Here is a 21,563-nt window from a genome sequence, read left to right as displayed (position 1 = left end):
GGAGGCACGGCACCTTGGGCACAGTAAAGGCCTGATGTCGGCTAGCAGATGGAGGAGGGCTGGCCTGCTTTTGTATGCTTCATATAGAGTAGCAACCAACCCCCCCCCACCCCCACCCTTCATCTGACTGACACACACATGCACACAGATACACACACATACACAAATACACACACACACACCCTTATCACAGCACTTTCCATGTCATTACCCTATTTCCTTTGACAAGAGGGAATTTCATGGGGCCAGCTGGGTTAACGATGCTGGCTCCTTTCAGACAAAATTCCAGGTTTCTGGAAGCCCTCCCATGTCTTCAGGGCTTGATGCATGGGAATTCCTGTTTGCCAAGCTCTTAGCAAAGACTTAGTTGGCAGACACAGGGTCTATCTTTAAGCTAAGTCTAAATCCACAGGGAACAAGCCATACCTCCAACTCCAGCTCTTTCTAGAACAAAAAGCCCTCCTCAAGGCACCCCACAGCTGCAGTAACCCTACCGCTCCCCAATGGTACACATTTCAGTCTGCCAAACAATAGCTTCCCTATAGACCGCTCCGACGTGCCAACCGCGCACCAAATTGGATGGCTAACCTTCAACTTCTGCTGGGCCTTCTACTTCAACCTCATTGAAAGGCCATCTCCTCGCTGTGATGAATCGCTGCTACTCTGCCTCATGTGAACGCCATACAAAAGAAGGGAACCTGAGGTCAGAGGTCACGGAGGAGGAGAATGGTGGAGGTCAGGAGGATGGTGGTGAGGAGTGTGGGGAAGCAGCAACCCCCCCCGGGACCTCTGGGAACGAGCCTTGACACATTCCCCCTTCGCCTTCCACCCTGCCCCCAACCCAGTGGCGCAGGGATGCAGGAGAGGACCCATCACTGAGCCCCGTGAGGAGGGAACAAAACAGCCCTTCTGACAAACCCCTCCCACCCCCCACGCGGCGTGACACCAGTGGCCATGACCCCTGAAGAAGTCCACCCTCCCACCTCCATCACCACCTCCACCACCATCAATACCACTTCAGCAAGTGCTTCTTGAGAGCTGCCTCATTTCCATATCTCAACAGCTGCCAGGCCTGCCTCCCTCCAACCTCATCCATATGCACTCATCACCACCACAGATCAGTCAGATACTCCACACAGAGAGCATCTCAAATGGGCCTTGCGCACCTCCTTTAAACCCTACAGCCTTGTGGACGTGTTATTTTCACAGCACTCTCTCCTGCTTGTTTGGAAACATGACCTTAATAATGTGAACATGTTTCTGTGTCAGTGCCGGACCGGGCTCTCGTGGGAGGCTCACGTAAATCCTGGGCACGTGGCCGGCGGCCCTGTCTGACGACACTTTGGGCCCATCCGCGTGATGAAATAAAAGCAGTGTAATCCATGCGGTCACAAATACCTAGTCGTAACCTCGAGCTGAGACGCGCGTCCCCTGCATTGGCACCCAGAAAAGGCAGGCCGCCGCCAGCGCCAGTGCACCCCTGAGTGCCTGTGACCTGTCCGGTGGGCCTGTCTGATTAAAAGTCCAGATTGATTTGGGCTTGTAAATCCCAAACAGGCCCTCGACAAGCGAAGCTACCACAGCACCTGATGAGGTCAGCCCAATCAATGGGCAGAAGCCCTTGCGATGGGGACACTCAATCTGCACCTCCCCACAAACAACACTGAAGATATACTGCATCAGAGAAAGAGAGAGAAAGGGACAGAGAGAAAGGGGGTGGGGGAAGAAACAGAGAGAGAAAGAGAGAGAGAGAGAGAGAGAAAGAGAGAGAGAGAACCTGCATTCATATAATGAGTAGAGGACATTTCCATCACATAACAACAGGTTATTATGCCACCCTACCACACTCAAACAGCACCAGGATGCATTGCTCTCTGGAACGAAACTAACAAAGACAGCTGCCATTTTCCCATTGTCACCCTGAAGCAGGCAGACATGGCATGAGAATCGGCCTGTGTGCATACCGGAGTACATTCTTTAGAAGTCATTATTTTAAGTTCAAAGGTTTTTTTTAACCTGTTCGGATGTTTGGGTATGGCATGGGTGTGATTTGGGGCTTACAGCAAATATTCTTTTGAAAGGGGCTCACCAAGTCCCTTGACTGTTGTCTCACTACCTTCCGAAAAAAAAAAAACATAAAGCTCTTTTTTCTTCACCCTCGAAAGAGCACTTTGCCTATCAACCGGCACATCTCCACACAGACCAATCAGATCAAAGAACTTGAGCAGAGATTAAAGAGCTCAGGGATTTGGGAAGCCCCAAATTCTCATTCAGCTATTTAAAACACTCTGCTTGTGGAAAATGAGTAAATCATGCTACACTGACTCTAGAGTATACTGCAAATCACAACAAAATATGACATTTTACCTGTTATTATGATTTTAAAAGTGCTATTTAAAATTTCAAAAGAATATTTATTGCAGCTATAATAATATAGACAAAATATCCACATTTAGGTCATCCATAGCATTTTTACAGCTGTGATTTATTCAGCATCTGTCTGAGAAGAATGGTAGGCACCAAGAGAGAGAGTCACTCCATGACGTGAATCTAAACTGAGCAATCCAACACAAACTGCACAGTGCACACTAACAACACAGTTTACAGTAATCAGGTCAATAGGCTAGAATGCAATGCCCCTGGGGGATTTAACTGCATGGCCACCCATGTGCTCTCCCACAATATGAGGCCCTCTCTCTCTCTGCCTCACAGCACAGGCCTCTGTGGCCGGCTAGACAACCGAGCTAAGTGGATGGTCTGATTGGTCAGTCGCAGTGGGTTGAGGGACACCACTAATGGCTATATTAGGATGCTGCTGGGCCGGTGGACTGCTCAGGTTTTCCCCTTGCGGCGAATGAGCATGAAGCCACATGTATAGCATGACCCAACGCCGTCTGTCTGAAATCAAGCGCCGCTCGAGCTAAGCCGAGCATGTCACACTCTTATGGGCTCCTTCAGCAGATGCTCAAAACCTTCTAAGTGATAGAGTAGAGCACAGCACAAGCGTGCAGATAACCAAAGGAATCAGTGGAGGGAGAGGGGCCATATGACCAAGCTTTGGCTTTGGCTAGATATAGACAATAATAGACAGCTGTGAGGACGTCAAAGGAGCTGCATCTATCAACCACACTAAAATGCAGGCGCTACAACAACCACACTAAAATGCAGGCGCTACAACAAGCACACTAAAATGCAGGAGCTACAACAACCACACTAAAATGCAGGCGCTACAACAAGCACACTAAAATGCAGGAGCTACAACAAGCACACTACAACATTAACCATACAAAAGTGGTTACAGTAGAACCATATGGAAAGTGTGTGGTTAACATAAGTTCTGAATTCGAAGCGAGGTTAAAGGAATAGAGATTTGCATCAGCCTGGTTGGCACTCTCTTCGCCCAGACAAAATTAATTAAGTGTTTGTACCCAAATTAGGCCACTTGTTAATCATTTGGTGTGATTTGCATAAAGCCATCATGACTAGACGTCTATTACAGCCACAGTCTTCAGACATCTCTCTAAGCCTGATTCAAACAACTGTTGAGGTTCACACGTTTCTTCCCTGGTTATATTGACTATAGCTGAGAAGGGAGACGCTGAGTGTTGACATCAGTGATGCAAAACCAGGCAGAGGGAGAAATGAACCAAAACAAATAGGTCCATGCAAGGGATGTTCACCAGACAACTTTCACTTCCACGTATGGCCCAGAATAACATATTAAATGATCACGGCTGAGTCAGCTTAGAAAAAGATGCTAATCAGCCAGCAAATGGAGGTCACGGCACCCTAGACTCCAAACCCTAGACACGGCACCCTAGACTGCAAATGACCCACTTTCCAACATACGATGCAGTCATTAATCTGTGCATGTTAGGCCACCTTGCCCTTGCTGTTTGATTAGTGGAGTATGGACAAAGCTAAGCAACTCCTAAGCATCTGAGCCCAGATTGGCATCCTACCACTGCATACTAGCTCACTTTAGATGTCACATGTGGGTCCAAATCTGACAGGAACGCTGGACATCACAGTGTTTATACAACCATAAGGTAAAGCAGGCCATGCAATACGGATCACAAGACAAAGAACACAAATAGGATAGATAGAAGTGAAGTAAAGATAGGGATCTAAATTTGATTTTAGTGGGGTTATGGTGATTTATTTTTTTTAGACTGATTTCACTGTGTAATTTCATTATAACTGACTGACATGATCTTGTTTAGCACAATGACAACAGGGCTATTCCATGGTATAAAAATATGTAATTCATGCCGTGTCAGTAATATCATATATATGCATCACATATTCATTGCACTTACCACTGTCTCTCTCACCTACCACAAATACAAAGAGCAAATACTTCCTATTAAATATCTGAAATAATGAAACGGTAAAGATGTACCTGATGTGTCCCACAAGCTCAACTCTACCCGCTGGTCCTCGAGTTCCAGACAAGCGGTGTAGTTCTCAAATACGGTGGGTACATATGTCTGCACAACAGCAAAGAACCTCATCACAAACAGGTAAGGTAACGACGTGATGCCACTGCTGGGCAGTGAAATAAACTACATAATACACGATTAAGAAATAAAATCGCAGTTAATAAAAAGGTCAAATAAGCTAATGATAGCATACACAAGAGATTAAAATGTGAGTAAAAACCACAGCAGATTCTGAAAACCAACCCGTCTAAGACATATGGCACGAACATGAGCTCCCTAATTGAGGGATGCAACTACTAGGCTCCTGACTCAACTTTAAACATCGTTAACAACAGGTTAGATACCGTCAAACTGCCTTAAATTGTCTATCATACATAGCTCCACATGAACGAATAAAACAGTAAAAATTCATTTCGCCTTTTCGTTCTCAAACATGATATTCCAGTACCTCGGGATAGCAGTCCTTCGCCAGCACTTGTAACATTGCCGTTTTTCCGCATTGGACATCTCCAACAAGCACCAGTTTACATCTCACCACCATCGGCTGAGTGTTTCTTCTTTCTTTCATGATTATGTGTAAATGCGTAATGTTCAAACGCTAAAATATACGAAAACGATAAAACTCGGAACACAAAAGCCACGGAGAGAAATTATGCGAGATCGGGTTCAGTGCGTACTCCTAGAAAGATACCCGCAGTTGATGTGATTGAAGTAAGTGCCGCAGCATTTTATACACGGCATCAGCAGCCAATGGGCTCACGGGATTTATTCCTGACTGTGTCACATTTGGTTCCACTGCCCCTGGATGCATTTTCCCGGTTGGGTTGATTTTCCCCAAGATCAACTCATTTGGGAAAGTTGGAATTCAACATGATGGAATTACGAACACTACAAGAATGAAATAAAGCCTTTATTATTTCCCATTTTGCTAAATCGCCTATCTTATTCAGTCAGTCATTTCTCCCCCATGAACTCGTTAAGGTTATTTAAAACCAATTGTATCTTCTTAAAACCTCTAAATAGGTTATCTTATTAGAAATAACACAGGATATTGAAGGCTATAAAACAAGATTTTCTTTGATACAAATATCATTTGTCATTTGACGTTGCCCTGTCATTTTCTCTCATTGTTCTCGTGGGGGTTTTACTGTCTTTAGACTGAATCATCAGATTGACAGCTGATTGTAAATCGATTGGTGGATTCGTGGACAATTGAACCCACAGACCATTTTATTCCTCCCTAATGAACTCTCTTTCATGTTGAGGGGGCTGTGTGTGTTTGTTTTAACACCTCACCTGCCATTCCTCTAGTGCAATACACAAGTGACGGCCAGCCAGCCATTAACACCACAGCTTTCTATTCATGTTAATTTAACTACCTGACGGTTATTTAATTAGTGTTCAAGACAAATTCCCAGACAAAGGACACAAAATATTTTTCAAATGTGACGTTCCAATATTTGCCTATCATTAGAGTTTTTCAGACTATATTTTACCCTACTATTATATAGACTAGAGCCTATAGGCCTTTTGTTTCAAAGATTGAACTGTAATTTGGCAGTTTTTTTGAGCAATGCTCCTGAACAACTAGATGATCATGATAATTTGCCTAGTGATGATTAAAGTACTTTCTCCAATATCAGATATGTTGCCTTGCAAATGGTCAGCTTTAGGTCTGGGTGATTTAGATATGAGGCAAGCTGGCCTTTGACCACTGACTGTGTGTGTTTGCTTAGCTGAGTGGGATTGGCCTGCTGAGAAACTATCTTATGAGGCCACAGTCACTATGTGATAAAAATTCCCACAGGGGCATCTTACTCTCTCTTAAACTGGGAGACAACTTTTTTGGCTTTGAATGTAAAACAGAGACATCAGACAGGCAGGCAGGTTGAACTGTGCCATGATATATATATATATATATATATATATATATATATATATGTGTGTGTGTGTGTGTTAGATGGATATTATGATAATATGCTTTTTGATACTTTATAATAAAATATAATACACCCAATTTAAGGACAGCAGTCAAGTGTCTGGTTCCTCCTATAAATAAATTGTAAGATTTTCTCTGCCATATGACACGTTTCTTTGTTGAACAAGTAAACAGTAAGTAATCCACCAGATTGTCGTCCTCTTAGACCCCAAAATCAGATTTTGGAGATGAAACTCATTTCGCTCAGCCAATGGTGTTGGACAGTGCAGGAATTTGTCATCTAATCCCTCCTGACAGCTGCCTGTAAAACAGTTTCATGGTTTAATGCCATTACTCTGGGATAACCACAATACTGACCAGAGGCCTTGCTGAGGAGGCAACATCTGATTTACCATGTTGGATATCCATAATCTAAAGGGATAAAGATGGAAAACACTGCATACAAACACAATTCTCTCCATCAGCGGAGGAAGTGATTACAAAAGAAAGAAAGGAATTAAAATCTGGCATGGCTGCAATGCATCTGATCCTAAAGGAGGAAATGTATTGTTCAGGAGCAGTGCCATGTTCCTTGAGCGCCACTGGAACCACCTCCAGCAGGGGGGCATACAGTATGCAGGAGCCCAGAGTTCCCCTGATACAGAAAAGGGCACGGAACAGAGGGGGCAGGTGGGCCTGCATAAATCAGAGGAACTAAGTGACGTCTCACAATCTGCTGCGGAACTGGGGAGGGAGGAAGCGCAAAGCCAAAGACGAGAGGTGAGCAGGGGGTCTCCAATAATATATAAATACATACACAATGCTCAGGCCATCTGGTGAAGTTTTTTATTCATTACATTGTCATCTATGTAGAACACAGTGATTTCTTTGTTATAGGTAAGGATACGCCTCTTGATACAGTGGATGATGAATAACAAAGTGGGGTATCCAAGCACTAATTACTGCCACACAAAGGGCTTAGGGCCTGATTCAGAGTGAGTCATCTACAAGAAAAACATGACTTGAGAAAGATGAGGGAGATGCTCATTTGAAATGCTTCATGGGAACCAACAAGAAGCTTACATAGCCTGGTTACAATATGAAATTTGTATCGCAGGATTAGTAGGAAATAGCACCTGCGCTTGTTGAGAGACCAGAGGCATTTGGCTTGTTCGCTGCAGTGGCCATCTGAGAGAAAAATGTAGCAGTGCCTATTCTCTTGATATGACAGATGGCTGTGTCATTTGGAAAATGAAAAAACACACACACACACACACACACAACATTTGATCAGCGAGCTTCATAAGGGAAATGGAGCATAAATTCAGGCAGAGAAGCAGCATATGGAAACACTGCCTGGTTCTAATGCGTAATGCGACAGTGCCACGGCAACAGTCAAAGGTGAACGGGGATCACGTGCGAACAGCAGGGATCACACGGGGGACAACTAACCCTCTGTCCTCTCCTAAACCCTCCTCTCTTTCCTTCTCTCTCTCTCTCTCTCTCTCTCTCTCTCTCTCTCTCTCTCTCTCTTGCCGTTCTGTGGCGGGTCATCCAGGGTTTGGGGACAGGCGGTGGAGCAGCAGGCCCTGATTACGAGTGCCCCCTGACGAGCCCTCTCTGACACGGACCTCCGCTCCGCCATCAGCACACAGCTGGGCCAGAGAGCCGCCGACCACCACTGACAGACCACACCACCACCCACGGACTTTTCGCCATCACTGTTCCCCTCCACAGGGGAAAGAGACAGTGTGAGAGAGAGAGAGAGAGAGAGAGAGAAAGAGACAGTGAGAGAGAGAGAGAGAAAGAGAGAGAGAGAGAGAGAAGAGAGAGAGAGAGAGAGAGAGAGAGAGAGAGAGAAAGAAAGAGACAGTGAGAGAGAGATAGAAAGAGAGAGAGAGAGAGAGAGAGAGAGAGAGAGAGAGAAAGAAAGAGACAGTGAGAGAGAGAGAGAGAGAGAGAAAGAGACAGTGAGAGAGCAAGATAGAAAGAGAGAGTGTCGTCCAGTGCAGGTCACTGGCAGCCGTTGAGTGGCCAGGGAGGTGAGAGGAGTCTGATTAGTAGGTGCTAATGAACATCTGAGCCACTGGACCTGCAGAGTCTCTCCCCACTCAGCCACCCCAGCAGCCCCACACACAGCCAGTCTGAGATGAATGCACAATATTTACAATATTTATAATCAGTCTGGTTCAGTTACCTGCCACATTTTGTTGTGCTGTACTGTTTGTAGACCAATGGTTATCAAAAGGATTGTACATAACACCGTAATAACTGTAACACAGTATTATCACTGTGTATGGTTTGTAACAAGGCCTGTTATACAGAGACTTATCACCAAAATGGAAAGGATAGGACACATGCTTTGTACCTGCTATCTCATCTCACAGGCAGCCATCGATATTTGGCATAGACATCAATGTTGGTCTATGGGTCCTTCAGTACAAAGGCTATTTCAATCATTGTGAATCTCCAATGAGTAACACAATGCAAGGCATTCATTAACAGTTAGTGATATAATTGTGAGCAAAGCATTTTCCATTGTAACCAAGTGCTCCTATACTGCCCCCTAGTGTTGATACTACTGACACACTGATGTGAACACATTATCACCTTCCAGCAACACATCTAGCATTAGCTTGCATTTCTGTTGGACCTTAGCAAAAACAAAAAAAAACAAAAAACACTGAAAGACTTTGAAAATGACTCAGTCTTATCCTCTATCATCCTTTATTGAATAGAGAGGCATTCTATACAGCATAAGATAGAACATTTTATTCATTAACACTTTATTAATTCACTCAACTTTATCTTTCAGAAAGGGGAAATGTCAGATTAGAACATTAATGTAAGTATCAGCAGTGAGTACTGTATTCATCATCAGTGCATTTATTGCATTAGAAAGCAGACATAAAAAATTAAGATAGTGCAATTGTGTTGATCCGGACCTCTGTTGCAGTGGAGGAGGCAGTGGTAGACTCAGTATTGCATACAGAGTTTGGGTACAGTATATCTGTCAATAACAGACGTGAAAAACAAATACTCCACCACCAAAACATAATTGTGCTTTGGGTTTCCGAAGAACACGTCTCTGGATTGCTGTTGTTGTCGAAATTACCAAGAGAGGAAGTATGCCATAACAGGATACCACAGAGAAAAGCAATTAACTGTGCTTCAGGGTAGGCCTACATGATACGATTCCATTCTTTTCCAGAAAGAGGGAAGACCACAGGAATCCTAAGATGCGTTATCAACTATGTTCCCATGGAAGCTTGGTGTAAACTGCAACATTCTATTAATATGCACGAGTGTGTAACGTCTATTCTGACCTCTATGCAGTTTTGTGCTGATACATCAGTGGCTATGACTTCAATGCAGCTAAATGCCAGTATGAGTAGGATATAGAGAAAGCTGTTTATCTACCTGCTACAATAACATCCATTGTCTCCTCATGCAGCCACTGCTCATGTGTTTACATAGGCTATGTGTTTCAGTTATCACAGGATGCGTATTTGTGTGTGCTATTTTTTTGTCTGCTGATAGAAGACGTCTACCCCAAAAGCTCGCTGATAGATATGGTGTGTTTCCACACTATGCAATGTACTTAGAAGAAAATGCCAGCAGGACTAAGGATGCCAGACCAGTGAGCTGTAAGCTCGCTGATAGATATGGTGTGCGTTTCCACACTATGCAATGTACTTAGAAGAAAATGCAGGCAGGACTAAGGATGCCAGACCAGTGAGCTATAAGCCAGGAGGTGTAGTTCAGCTGTTTGTAGAGGACAGAAGCAGGCGAAAGCAATCATGCTGTAACTCCCTCACAGAGCAGGAGAACATGTCAGACACGGGTCTCTCTCCAGTCCCCACCCCCCATTCCCATCCAAATGATAATATGCCAGTGTAACTGATGCTTTACAACAATCCAATATAATTAGACACTATAAAGCAGAACTGGCCATTTGTGCAAGTCACATATGATTGAATTAAGCACCATATACTATGAGGCCTCGTCAAATATTACTGAGGTGTTTCTTGACTAGCTTTGGGGTCAAATTTACAAGTACAGCTGAGGACATTTGAGCTCATGGCATTTCCCATTCTGTTCTGGTATGGGCAAAATAAAAAATCTTTTTTTTTATTTTCTGTCAGTTTGAGGAGAGTAAAAATGATTAGGCTAACTGTTGCTACATTTCTATTGGCTGTGCAATTGCATGCAACAGAAAGAAATAGGAGTAGAGATATAAGGGACAGCAAAAAGGTTGGAAACAGACATAAAGTAATGGTGACGTCTGTGCATTTGATTGTCAAATCTCTCCTTTAAAATATTTTCCCATCTAGTAGTTATACTAGTTCAAATTCTAGGTAATTTAGTTGAGTACAACCCTGTCCATAACAGCATTTTATCCACCACTAGAGGGCGCTAAGATCCTTGTACTTGATCAGAGGGCACCCTAGAGGGACTGTGGTGTACACAGTGGTAGTGTAAGACATTAGAATCAGATGACACTCCGGTGCTGGAATGTTCCATGGCCAGACTACAGGCCATACAGTGGTAAGTCATGCAAGAGTACTGCACATTCTGGCTAACTCCTCTGTAACAGTGGGACTATGTGTGTGTGTGTGTGTGTGTGTGTGTGTGTGTGTGTGTGTGTGTGTGTGTGTGTGTCATCTGTGTTTGAGAGAGAGGAGAATAAAAAGAGAAAGAAATCAAAAGAGAGGGAGACTGAAAGAGAATTTGCAAATTAGTTCTGAAGGTCAAACACTTGTTGATGAATGTTGATGTTTAGCTATGTTCAGATTAGGAATAGAATCATGACATTGTTATTCTTTTTGGTTATAAACACTATTCCCTGTCAAAATGAGTCATTTCTGCCACGCCACCACATCCATAACAGTGTATCTAAGTTCCAGCACAAAGTTATTACGGACAAAAATAAAAAAGAGCTTACAAATTCACAGATTTCCTAGAACAGAGGTCTCTGAAAAACAGTGTAAATTCATATTTTTAGGGAGTCACTTTTCTTTTGCACAAGCCCAGTGTCAAAATAAGACAAAACAGCAACAAGCCACAGAAAAGCTGCTGTAATTAACTCACAACAGCAGTGAAATTGTGTGCCACAAAATACTTCAAGTTGTGATGCTACCGAAAAAGAAGTGACCACAGTGTGAAATACCATAACTGCATAATTATCAGCACAATAACCAAACACATGCAGTTGAGAATTCAATATGAAAACTAAAAAAAGCAGTTAGACTGATTTTATGCCACTGGTTTGAAATACAACACCTAGGCGCTTTAATTAACAAACAGTAATGAAGTAAAGGTGACTCCATTCCCTGAACTCTACAAATTGTTTGACAAACTGGCAAACATAGCAAACAAAAGCAAATTTAAGGAAAGTTGAACTCTCATCAAACTCCCATCAAACTCTAGTTGAACCATTTTAACCACTCATCTGGAATCACCCCTGAATCGCCATCTTAACTAAAGTCCCCAGGTATTTTATTGCTTGCCTTTGCTCATGCGTTTTCATAAAATGTGGCTTTGTGTTGCTTGGCTTCCAGTTTGTGGTAGATTCCCCTCTGTAGTGTCAACTCCCAATCACCCAGTGCTACTAAACCAAGACTGGTCAGGTGTGCCACGACGCTGCTGAGCAGGCCTTGTGGTGGATGCTAATAGCAGTGGGCAAATGTGGACACTTACTGTACGTACACACCGCCGCCGACTTGAGCTTCTAATGATTCAGGAAGTCATTTATTTTCAATAGAAGCCGGCTTCTCTCAGCTGCCAGAAGCGGCAAATCCGTCGGCGTCACGATTTGGGCGTCTTGAGCGACTTGAGCAGAAAGTTGAAAGTCAGTCAACTTTATGGTAATGAGCTATGACGCGGTTCAGCGACCAATGACCAGCAACCAATCGAATAGAATAAAGTAGTAAGATAGAACATGATCGAACGTAAAATGCTGTCACGTCAGAGCGGCCAAAGCGTCCAAAGCTTCCCTAAGTTCCCTATATTTTTTTGACAAGCGTCCTTGACAGGGCGACCAGAGCTTCTTTGGAAGATCAAGTCAGCGGCGGTGTGTACGTACAGTTAGAGCAGCGAAGCAGAAGAGCCACGTGCTACCTGACTGATAATGATATTAAGGGGGACAGGGTGTTCTAGAGGTCAGCTGGCGGCCATGAACAAAGCCTCTATCTGTTCAACCTTCTGTGACATGGACGCCGGTCCTGGTGATGTACGGACGGTCAGTCCACTGTGTGTATATGTGAGTTGTGTGTTTGTGTGTAGGGTGGCAGGGAGTGGGATTAGGGATATTGTGCTGCAGCAGATGCTCCTGAGTCATGTGTTTTCCTGGGAGTGGGGGAGAAGGGGCAGGGTTGGCAGCTTGGATGGATCTTTAGTCACGTCTGTGCTCTTAGATTGGCAGGAGCCCGTTCTCCATCTCTTCCTCCTCCTCCTCCTCCTCCTCCTCCTCGTCCTCCTCCGTTCCTCCTCAGCCTCCAGCTCTCCATCCTGCTCTGCCTCTGGGCCCCCTGCTGAGCCTTCGGTCGGGGAGACTGAGATCTACAGGCCCTGGAGAACCAGAGGCTCCAGTCAGCAACGGTCTGGAAGCTTCTTCTCCAGTTGGACCCACCTGCCAGAGAGGCAGAGCAAAGGAGAAAAACAATAAGAAAAAAGACCCAAGGGGATTAGTAATCTTACAGTGGAGCACAATCTGATGATAGGTGGATGTCATTGGCGTTAAATAAAAATCTTGGATTTACCCAGATCCTTGAAGTGCTCATTCAATCAATTCTTGTGTCTCTGAGAACTGATGAGAAGAATAAAAGGTAATCACAGTAAGCTCTTAAAAATATTACTATTATTATATAAGTATAAATGTATGGGGATAATCTAACTAATTTCAGAGCAGGCCATCGCTATATGTGTCTCTTATATAGTTAATGGAAAGTATTCGTTCCACTTAAATTTGAATCTTGGTTTCACTGTCTCTTGGTTTCTTTCACATCTTCTAATAAAATGCTTAACACGGTTCAGCACGTGCCTACTACATTCTCTGAGTGCAAGAGGAATGCAGCACAAACAATACAGATGACGGAGAAGTTCACACACACACAGTGACCATTAACATCAACAGTCAAAAGTTGCAAGATGAATTTGATACACTGCAATGACTGCTAATGACTCCAGATATAAAATGAACTTTCTTAACAGCCAGTACTAATCTGCTGCCTATCAAATGGGTACAAAGTTCAACTCTAAATAATGAAATGATCATGCGCAGTTGATGCCATAATCACACAGGCAGCTCAGCAGACCTGTTGGCTGGAGTTGGCTGAGGGAGGAGTGGCTGCGTTTTGCTCTACTAAAGGATAAACGGGAGCAGATCCGGGAAAGTGCGTGGCCCGCCAGTAGAAGTCCAGATACTCGGCTAAGTGCTCACAGGCGTCCTCCAGCTGATTCTCATCCAGAATAACATCAAACATCTCCTGAAATGGACATCACAGCATAGGGTGCACCGTAAGATTACTGGCCTCAAACAGTCACACCTTAGTGTGCACACTGTACAAGAGATAATGTCACCTTGAATAAACTGAATTCATCTAGGTGCTGATTACGAGAGCTGTATGTTTAAGTTCATGTTATTTTTATATAGCACATGATCACAGACAGCGGTGGTTCAGTGTGCTTTAACATTATGTGCAGTATGGGACATGGTGTTGAGGTCTGCGCATTGTTAAGAAGCCTGTGTGCTGGAGCACATGTAGCATGAGTGGAGACCCCGTCGGCCTTACCGGAGGACACTGAGCTAGTTTATCACCAGCCATCATCTGGACGTTGAGGTGTTTGCTCTGTGATTTCCCTCTGGACTTTATAAGTCTATGCAGGACCTGAGATGGAGGGGTGAGGGGTGAGGGGGGGGGGGGCAGAGTGAGGCAGGGGGAGAGAAATATAATTCAATAGGATGTGTAAATTCAAATGAGTGAATACCAACAGCAGATGGAGAGGAAAACACTGCACCATTGGGAAGGTGTTTTTTACAGTCCTTATAAAAAATATTATATGCACCTGGAAGGATGCTCATTTCATAAATGAACATTTTGCCCTTTTTTTTATAACAGTCTCTTTCACATTTCTACAGTGACATGGAGTTCATAAAGTTTGTACCTTTGGTGAGGACACCTTGACGTAGACGATGATGGGGGCCAGGGAGGTCTTGAGGAGCTGTGTTGGGTGGTTTATGGTGTCGGCGTCCAGCACCACCAGCTGCAGGCTCTTCGCCAGCTCAAAGATTCTCTCAATCTCACCCTGGACCTCCGCTGCAGTGCCACATAAACACATGAGGGGGATTACAAATCAGAAATATGGCAGCACACATTGTTATATGACAGCACACATTGTTATATGACAGCACACATTGTCAAATGACACAAACACAAATAATCTGGACACAATATGAATAGCTTTTACATACAGATACAGAATAGATACAGAAAAGTTTTTTTGTTATCAAGAAGAAACTGAAATAAAATATTCAGAAACAAAACAAAATTGTAATCATTGTTTTTGTTTGCTACCGTGAACCGTCAGTTCAATATGCATTTTGCTGATGATCCAAGTGCTTGACTCACCCAGACTGGAGCGAGTGTTGGGCCTGTCTATCATGGGTTTTTTGATGACGGACTTCTTGGCTAAAGACAGATCTGCTGTCACCCGCGTGATCGAGATTCTGCCAAAGATATGAAAATAAGATCCCAACCCAACTGTGCCAACAGAGGACATACAGTATACCCTCCAGAAGTATTGGCACCTTTGGTAAAGTTGACTAAAAACGGGTATAGAAAATAATCTTTTGGTGATTTATTTAGCAAATTTATTCTGAGAAAAAGGAAAATCTCATAAAGAAATAAATATTTTTAACAAAAACAAAAGAAAGACAAGAGAATACACTCATTTTAAATAAAAAAGAAAGTGTGATGACATTTGTAAGTCAGGGAATGAAAATACTTATATTTACAGTTAAACAATGAGTAAAAGGTTCTAATCAACTGGAAATGTGACAACCATGACAGTATATAGTGGATGGTAAGATGGGCCAATTCCATAAGAACCACTGTTGGAGAGTTACAGAAAAAGGGTCAACAAGTCCCCCAAAATCTTTAAAAGTGACCTTACTGCTCATAGATTATTTAGAGGGCATGCCACATAAAAGCCTGTCCAGACATTTAATTACCAATGTAAACGAAAGGAGTTACTGAACGGTACAGTGGCTTTGCCTAGAAGTGTGGTCTATTGTCAGATGAAATGAAAATTGCACTCTTTGGCTGTTTTTGGCGTACATAGAAGAATGACTATACTAAAAAGAACCCCATGCCTAATGAGAATTATGGTGGAGGGGCTGTTTTTTATTCCCAACGGACTTGGGAACCTAACTAAGATGCATGGTATCATGAACACCAAGAAAAAACATTTTCAAAGGAAATCTGTCAATCTCTGCCAAGACACTAAAAGTTGGTCATGATTGGATCATTCATCAGGTCAATGAACCAAAACAAACGTCCAGATCAAAACAAATATGGTTTATTGAACACAAAATCATGCTTCGGCCATTGCCATCTCAGTCCCCTGCTCTAAACTAAAATCTAAAATCTAAAGATAGGAATCTGGACGATCTGGGGAGATTTTGTAAAGATGAATGGTCTTAAATCCCTTTCTTTGTATTCTCCAACTTTATGGGGTGTCATAGGAGAATAGTACAAGCTGTTTTATTGGCAAAGGGAGGCTTAAGAAGGTATTACAAGCAGGGGTGCCAATAATTGTGAGCGATGTATTATTGTTAAAAATATTTATTTCCTTTTACTTAAAATAAATTTGCTTACCTTCAAGGTTGGATTTTTCCTATTTTTTTTCAATGTGACATTACAATAAATTACCAACAGATTTATACCGGGTTTTAGTTAACTTTAGCAGAGGTGCCAATAATTCTGGAGGGTACTGTATACTATGATGAGACGGTAGCTCTTACCTCCCATCAAATCTGTGCTTTAGGAAGTCAAAGAGAGCTTTCTGCATCATGTCTGTGACCTGTGGGTATGATAGCATGACAGTCATAAAGACTTAACTTCATGAGTTGATATGGAAAGTTTTCAATTAATAGTGATGTAGTGGGTCTATATTAGGAGGCACAGACACAAGTCAATCAGCAATTACAAGCTGTCAATGTATTTTCAACCTTTTGGCAACATCAAGTGAGTATCTTAAAAAATCACTACAATGACACCACGTATGTTATCAGGGAATGAACATGACACTCACATGACATTCATGACTCTGTTAGACAGATCAATAGATCACTTCTATGAAAACTAACTGAAAGGAGTGGATATTGGAAATGAAACATATGTTTTATATGTAGATTAAAACCCATATTAATCAATATGGTTGATCCCAGATGGGTTGTTGGTGTCCAAAATATATTAAACATATAACATAACATATACTAAATATATGCTTTTATCTGTATTAACTGATACAGGCAGGCAAGCATTTTGATTTTACTATAGACAGAAGATATTTCCCTCAGTGATAGCAAACATGTATCTGTATAGTAACAGAATTCTAGACTAGTATAGAATAGTACCAGTGAATTCCAGAATAAAACAACTGCTCCAAAGGAACGCATTCAACTAAATGAAATGATGCCATCTTTGCTCACATGCTTTCATGCTCTCTGTAAACCTCAAAAGGGAAGAATACTGCAAGACAGAACAGCGGGGCAGGAGCAGGAGCAGAAGCAGGAGCAGGAGCAGAAGCAGGCAGGAGCAGAAGCAGGAGCAGAAGCAGGAGCAGCAGCAGGCAGGAGCAGAGCGGAGGGGGGCGAAGACAAGACAAGGCGGGGGACATTGGCCAGGGAGCACTGAAAGTTTAATGCGCTTTGTATGAGGTGGTGGTGCTGTGGTTTAATTTAGCCTGGCGATGAGAATGGATGTGTCCTGAAATAAGGGAGAGAATCACTGGTGCTGCTCCTGCTCATGCTTCTGCTCTCCACTTCTCTCCTCCCCACTGCCGAGGAGAGAGCAGGCTAACGTGTGCCTGTGAAACATTCCCGGTGCGTTTCAGTGGAGCAGGGCATGAATATTTCACACACACACACACACACACACTTGTGCGCGCGCACATAGACACACAATCACACTTTCTCACATACACAAACATATAAACACACATACACCCACACACATAGACACATACACACACACCACACACACACACACACACACACACACACACACACACACACACACACACACACACTTGTGCGCGCGCACATAGACACACAATCACACTTTCTCACATACACAAACATATAAACACACATACACCCACACACATAGACACAAACACACACACACACACACACACACACACACACACACACACACACACACACACACACACACACACACAACACACACACTAATGACTGATGCAGAGGAGGACTGAACATCTACACAAAAACGCGCCCATGCATGCATGCACACAACTAGACACATGCAGCTTTATCAACTCAATATTTAAAGGGTAGGTGTTACAGGGGGCTTACCTCATAGCCTTTCAGGGAGGGGCCAACCAACACCACCGGTCTCATGGATGGAACCACATCATATGGCGGGACATGTTCTGTCTGCAGTGGAGACCATAGAAACACACAGATGATTTCCCCTCCAAAATACTGATGTCTGACCCATATTTAGACGCAGACTCTGATGGTGGTATTTTATCGTGCAAATATACGGATCAGAGCTGTATGAATTATGGATGATACTGATGCCATGGTTTGACACAGCAGTCCACAAAACAAACATACCTGCTTTTGCTTCTGTTTGGCTTTCAAAAACAGGAGAACATAAACTCAGGGAATATGCACAAACTGTAACATTTTGAGATACATATTCATGAGAGCTTATTTATAATTAAACTGTCAGTGAAAGCATCTGCCTTCTACCATCTGAAAATATGATTAAGAACCCATATTAGCTCCAGCAAGCCCCCACCCCAGCATGCTCACCTGCAGAGGGTGGTGTGGAACCCCAACCTCTGGATGAGGCATTTCCAGCTTTCCTGCAGGACAGTGCGCTGTTACTGAGTGGTACTGACTGCTACTGTTACAGACTGAGCCTGAACAGAGTGAGACTGAACAACATGCTGTGCCTTCCAGCTGTCCTTGCACACGTACAATACAACATTTGGGATCAGCTATAAGCAAACTATACATGAACTCAGTAATTCAATAACATGACAAGGGGCAGCCGTAGCCTACTGGTTAGCGCTTCGGACTGGTAACCGGAGGGTTGCCGGTTCGAACCCCCACCAGTAGGCACGGCTGAAGTGCCCTTGAGCAAGGCACCTAACCCCTCACTGCTCCCCGAGCGCCGCTGTTATTGCAGGCAGCTCACTGCGCCGGGATTAGTGTGTGCTTCACTTCACTGTGTGTTCACTGTGTGCTGAGTGTGTTTCACTAAGTCACGGATTGGGATAAATGCAGAGACCAAATTTCCCTCACGGGATTAAAACAGTATATATACTTATACTTATATACAATAAATCAGAAACTCCCATTACAAACACACACACACACACGCTAACCTCTGGGCTGCTTTCTGTTCCTGCTTGATCCTCATGGCTTCCAGCTTGACGGGGCTGGGGATGAAGGTGATGTCCGCCCCCTCCTTCACCAGCCGCCCGATCCACCAGTCATTGTTGTACTTCTGCAACAGCACAGGGCCCGTGGACTCATTTGCTACCTAATACTACTACGCTCTCATAGAAAAACTGCCACACGGCCATTGATATAGTTCCACAGGGTTGCAAAGAAAGGTTGTTTTGCATGCTACACACTCATTTTGAATGCCATGGAGTGGTTTACATGCCTCCTTACTTACGGTTGACCTTGTGGCTCTTTCTCACCTCTTTGATGTGTAGGAATTCTTTGGTTTCAAAGTTGATGGCCGCACCCTGGACAGGACAGTCGTCATCCAGAGCCCCACAGTAACTGACATTCGTCTTGACGGCAAAGGCTACTGGTTTGGCCTGCACGGAGACAGCAAAATGACCATTGGCATGTAAACATTGGTCTTCTGTCTCTGTGTCTGACTTAATTTACTGTAAAGGTGAGCACACTGCCCCACTCTGAATACTAAGCCGAGAGGAATCCATGCTGGAGGTCTTGCTATCAAATTGACAGGGGCAGGGAAATTAACATGTTAAATTACTGCCAATGCAGCAGCTGATGAAGGCAGGCCGTGTGTAGCAGTCGTGTGTAGCAGGCTGTTGGCAGGTACAGGTACTGTACGTGTTATGTGCAGGTACGTGTGTACTAGTCTCATCTGTAGTTGTGCAATGGTGGACAGTGCTACCAGAACAGGGGCATCCCTCTCAGTCATCAAGAATCTCTGAAGACCACAGAGACCACTGAACTCCGCCACAAACCTTGGCTCTGTCAAGCTGCAGCTGCGCCTGGCGCTCGGCTTCACGCCGAGACGCCTCCTTGTCCTCCTCCAGGGACAGGTCGGAATCCGAGGGTCTACTCGTGTAGGAATCGGCTGAACCCTGCGCAGGGGGAGGAGCAGAGAGAGAGAGAGAGAGAGAGTGAGATGGGCCAAGCACCCTGTCAGCACCCTGCACAGATAGAGAGGGATAGAGTAAAAGGGAAGGAGGTAACACCAGCCCTAACACTAATAGGCTCCAACATCAGCTAAGCTGAGGTCAAAGCATTACAGACAATGAGAGAAAGAAAGAGAGAGAGAGAGAGAGAGAGAGAGAGAGAGAGAGAGAAAGAAAGGGGAGGGAGGAAGCTGACTCCAATATGTCCAAGGTTAATCCCTATGTAAGCATTCTACAAGCACCTCAACCCTCAACTCTTCGAAACTGCTTACTGTACAGCACAAGCGCATGCATGTCTCCAGTTACAATATGACCCCTGGCACTTGAACAGATGGGCCCTGAAAGTCACAGAGACCTCACGCCTGGCACTCATTTGGGTTGCTTCACTAACAGGTAATGTACATACATACAGTACACACCTGTATTATGAGATAGGAAATATGGACTGTTGTGATAGATTTGGAACAAGCTGTAGTAGTGATGCTAGCCCTCATCATGGTGTGGAGGCTGTTGTAGTGATGCTAGCCCTCATCATGGTGTGGAGGCTGTAGTAGTGATGCTAGCCCTCATCATGGTGTGGAGGCTGTAGTAGTGGTGCTAGCCCTCATCATGGTGTGGAGGCTGAAGTGCTAGATACAAATGTGCCTGCACAGCTGCTAGAGTGATGCAGCCAGGAAGGCAATGAAAGCACTCTATCTGGATGTATTATTGATGGCGTCTGTCTGACAGAACAACAAAGTGTTAACATAAGCACATTTAACTTTCTCCTCAGCACACACACTCTCTCTCCATGACATCTTTCTCCTCATCACTCTCTCTCTCTATCTCCATCACATCTTTCTCCCCATCTCTCTCTCTCTCTTTCTCTCTCTCTCTATCACATCTTTCTCCCCATCACTCTCTCTTTCTCTCTCTCTCTCTCTCTCTATCTCCATCACATATTTCTCCTCATCACTCTCTCTCTCTCTCTCTCTCCATCACATCTTTCTCCCCATCACTCCCTGTCACTCTCTTTCCCTGAGACCCATCTCTCAGTGGCTATGGTGGCCCCTCCAGGTAAACGTGAGCAAGGTGTTGTTTTGTCCTCGTCACCAGTGACTGCTGGGTTGGCTTAGCAGTGAGTCATTCATGGAAAAGTGTGAATTACAGCCACCCCCCCCCGCAAAGGCAAGTGCATGGCTGCCGTCCAAATCGGAGCCATCACATGCTATGAGCCTCACCTACAGAGGATCTGAAACACCCTGACAGCCGTGCAGAGGGCTGACAGAAAATCAAAACGAATTCTTTGAGGCAAATGAATCACCAATCTGTTCGGTTTTCTTGCTTCATCATGTAATAAATAAAAAAAAAAAACCTAAGTAATCATATGCAGACATAATGCCGTAACAATTAACAACTTAGTAAAAGATCACGGTCTTAAAAAATATCAAAGTCTTTCTCATTTTCTACACACACACACACACACGTTCATGCCCACATGCACACACCCATAGATGCACAGTCCTTGAGTCGGAATAAGACCAGCCCCGCTACTGCAACTG

General features: G+C 44.0%; 2 protein-coding genes across 2 annotated transcripts in view; both read right to left on the bottom strand.

Moving 5' to 3' along the window:
* The window catches only part of rnd1b (Rho family GTPase 1b), a 10,058-nt gene extending 4,899 nt beyond the window's left edge, over positions 1–5,159 (bottom strand). The window contains exons 1-2 of the mRNA XM_048240714.1: positions 4,891–5,159; positions 4,403–4,490 (exon numbers count right to left, since the gene is read on the bottom strand). Coding sequence (XP_048096671.1) covers positions 4,403–4,490; positions 4,891–5,010 — 208 coding nt within the window. The 5' untranslated portion in view covers positions 5,011–5,159. The remainder of the gene's footprint in view (positions 1–4,402; positions 4,491–4,890) is intronic.
* Positions 5,160–9,070: 3,911 nt separating this feature from the next.
* cacnb3b (calcium channel, voltage-dependent, beta 3b) lies at positions 9,071–20,395 on the bottom strand. Its single transcript, XM_048241201.1, has 14 exons — positions 20,372–20,395; positions 19,849–19,968; positions 19,327–19,449; positions 19,006–19,127; positions 18,428–18,480; positions 18,227–18,246; positions 17,963–18,043; positions 16,385–16,443; positions 14,991–15,088; positions 14,527–14,678; positions 14,154–14,249; positions 13,677–13,847; positions 13,122–13,168; positions 9,071–12,991 (listed from the first exon to the last, which is right to left on the bottom strand). The coding sequence occupies exons 1-13, from the start codon at positions 20,393–20,395 to the stop codon at positions 13,139–13,141; spliced, it is 1,149 nt and encodes a 382-aa protein (XP_048097158.1). The 3' UTR covers positions 9,071–12,991; positions 13,122–13,138.
* Positions 20,396–21,563: the final 1,168 nt, after the last annotated feature.

This window comes from Alosa alosa, chromosome 4 (assembly GCF_017589495.1).
Source record: "Alosa alosa isolate M-15738 ecotype Scorff River chromosome 4, AALO_Geno_1.1, whole genome shotgun sequence".
NCBI lineage: Eukaryota > Metazoa > Chordata > Actinopteri > Clupeiformes > Clupeidae > Alosa > Alosa alosa.
This window is presented reverse-complemented; position numbering and strand designations above follow the sequence as displayed.

Bases quoted from the DNA above. Each gene is read 5' to 3' on its own strand.
- cacnb3b (XM_048241201.1), bottom strand. From the start codon at position 20,395: ATGAGTGCCAGGCGTGAGGTCTCT. The intron at 18,481-19,005 runs GTTAGCGTGTGT...ACTGTCCTGCAG, and splicing joins GAACAGAAAGCAGCCCAGAG to GAAAGCTGGAAATGCCTCAT. The intron at 15,089-16,384 runs GTAAGAGCTACC...TATCTTTGGCAG, and splicing joins AAGCACAGATTTGATGGGAG to AATCTCGATCACGCGGGTGA.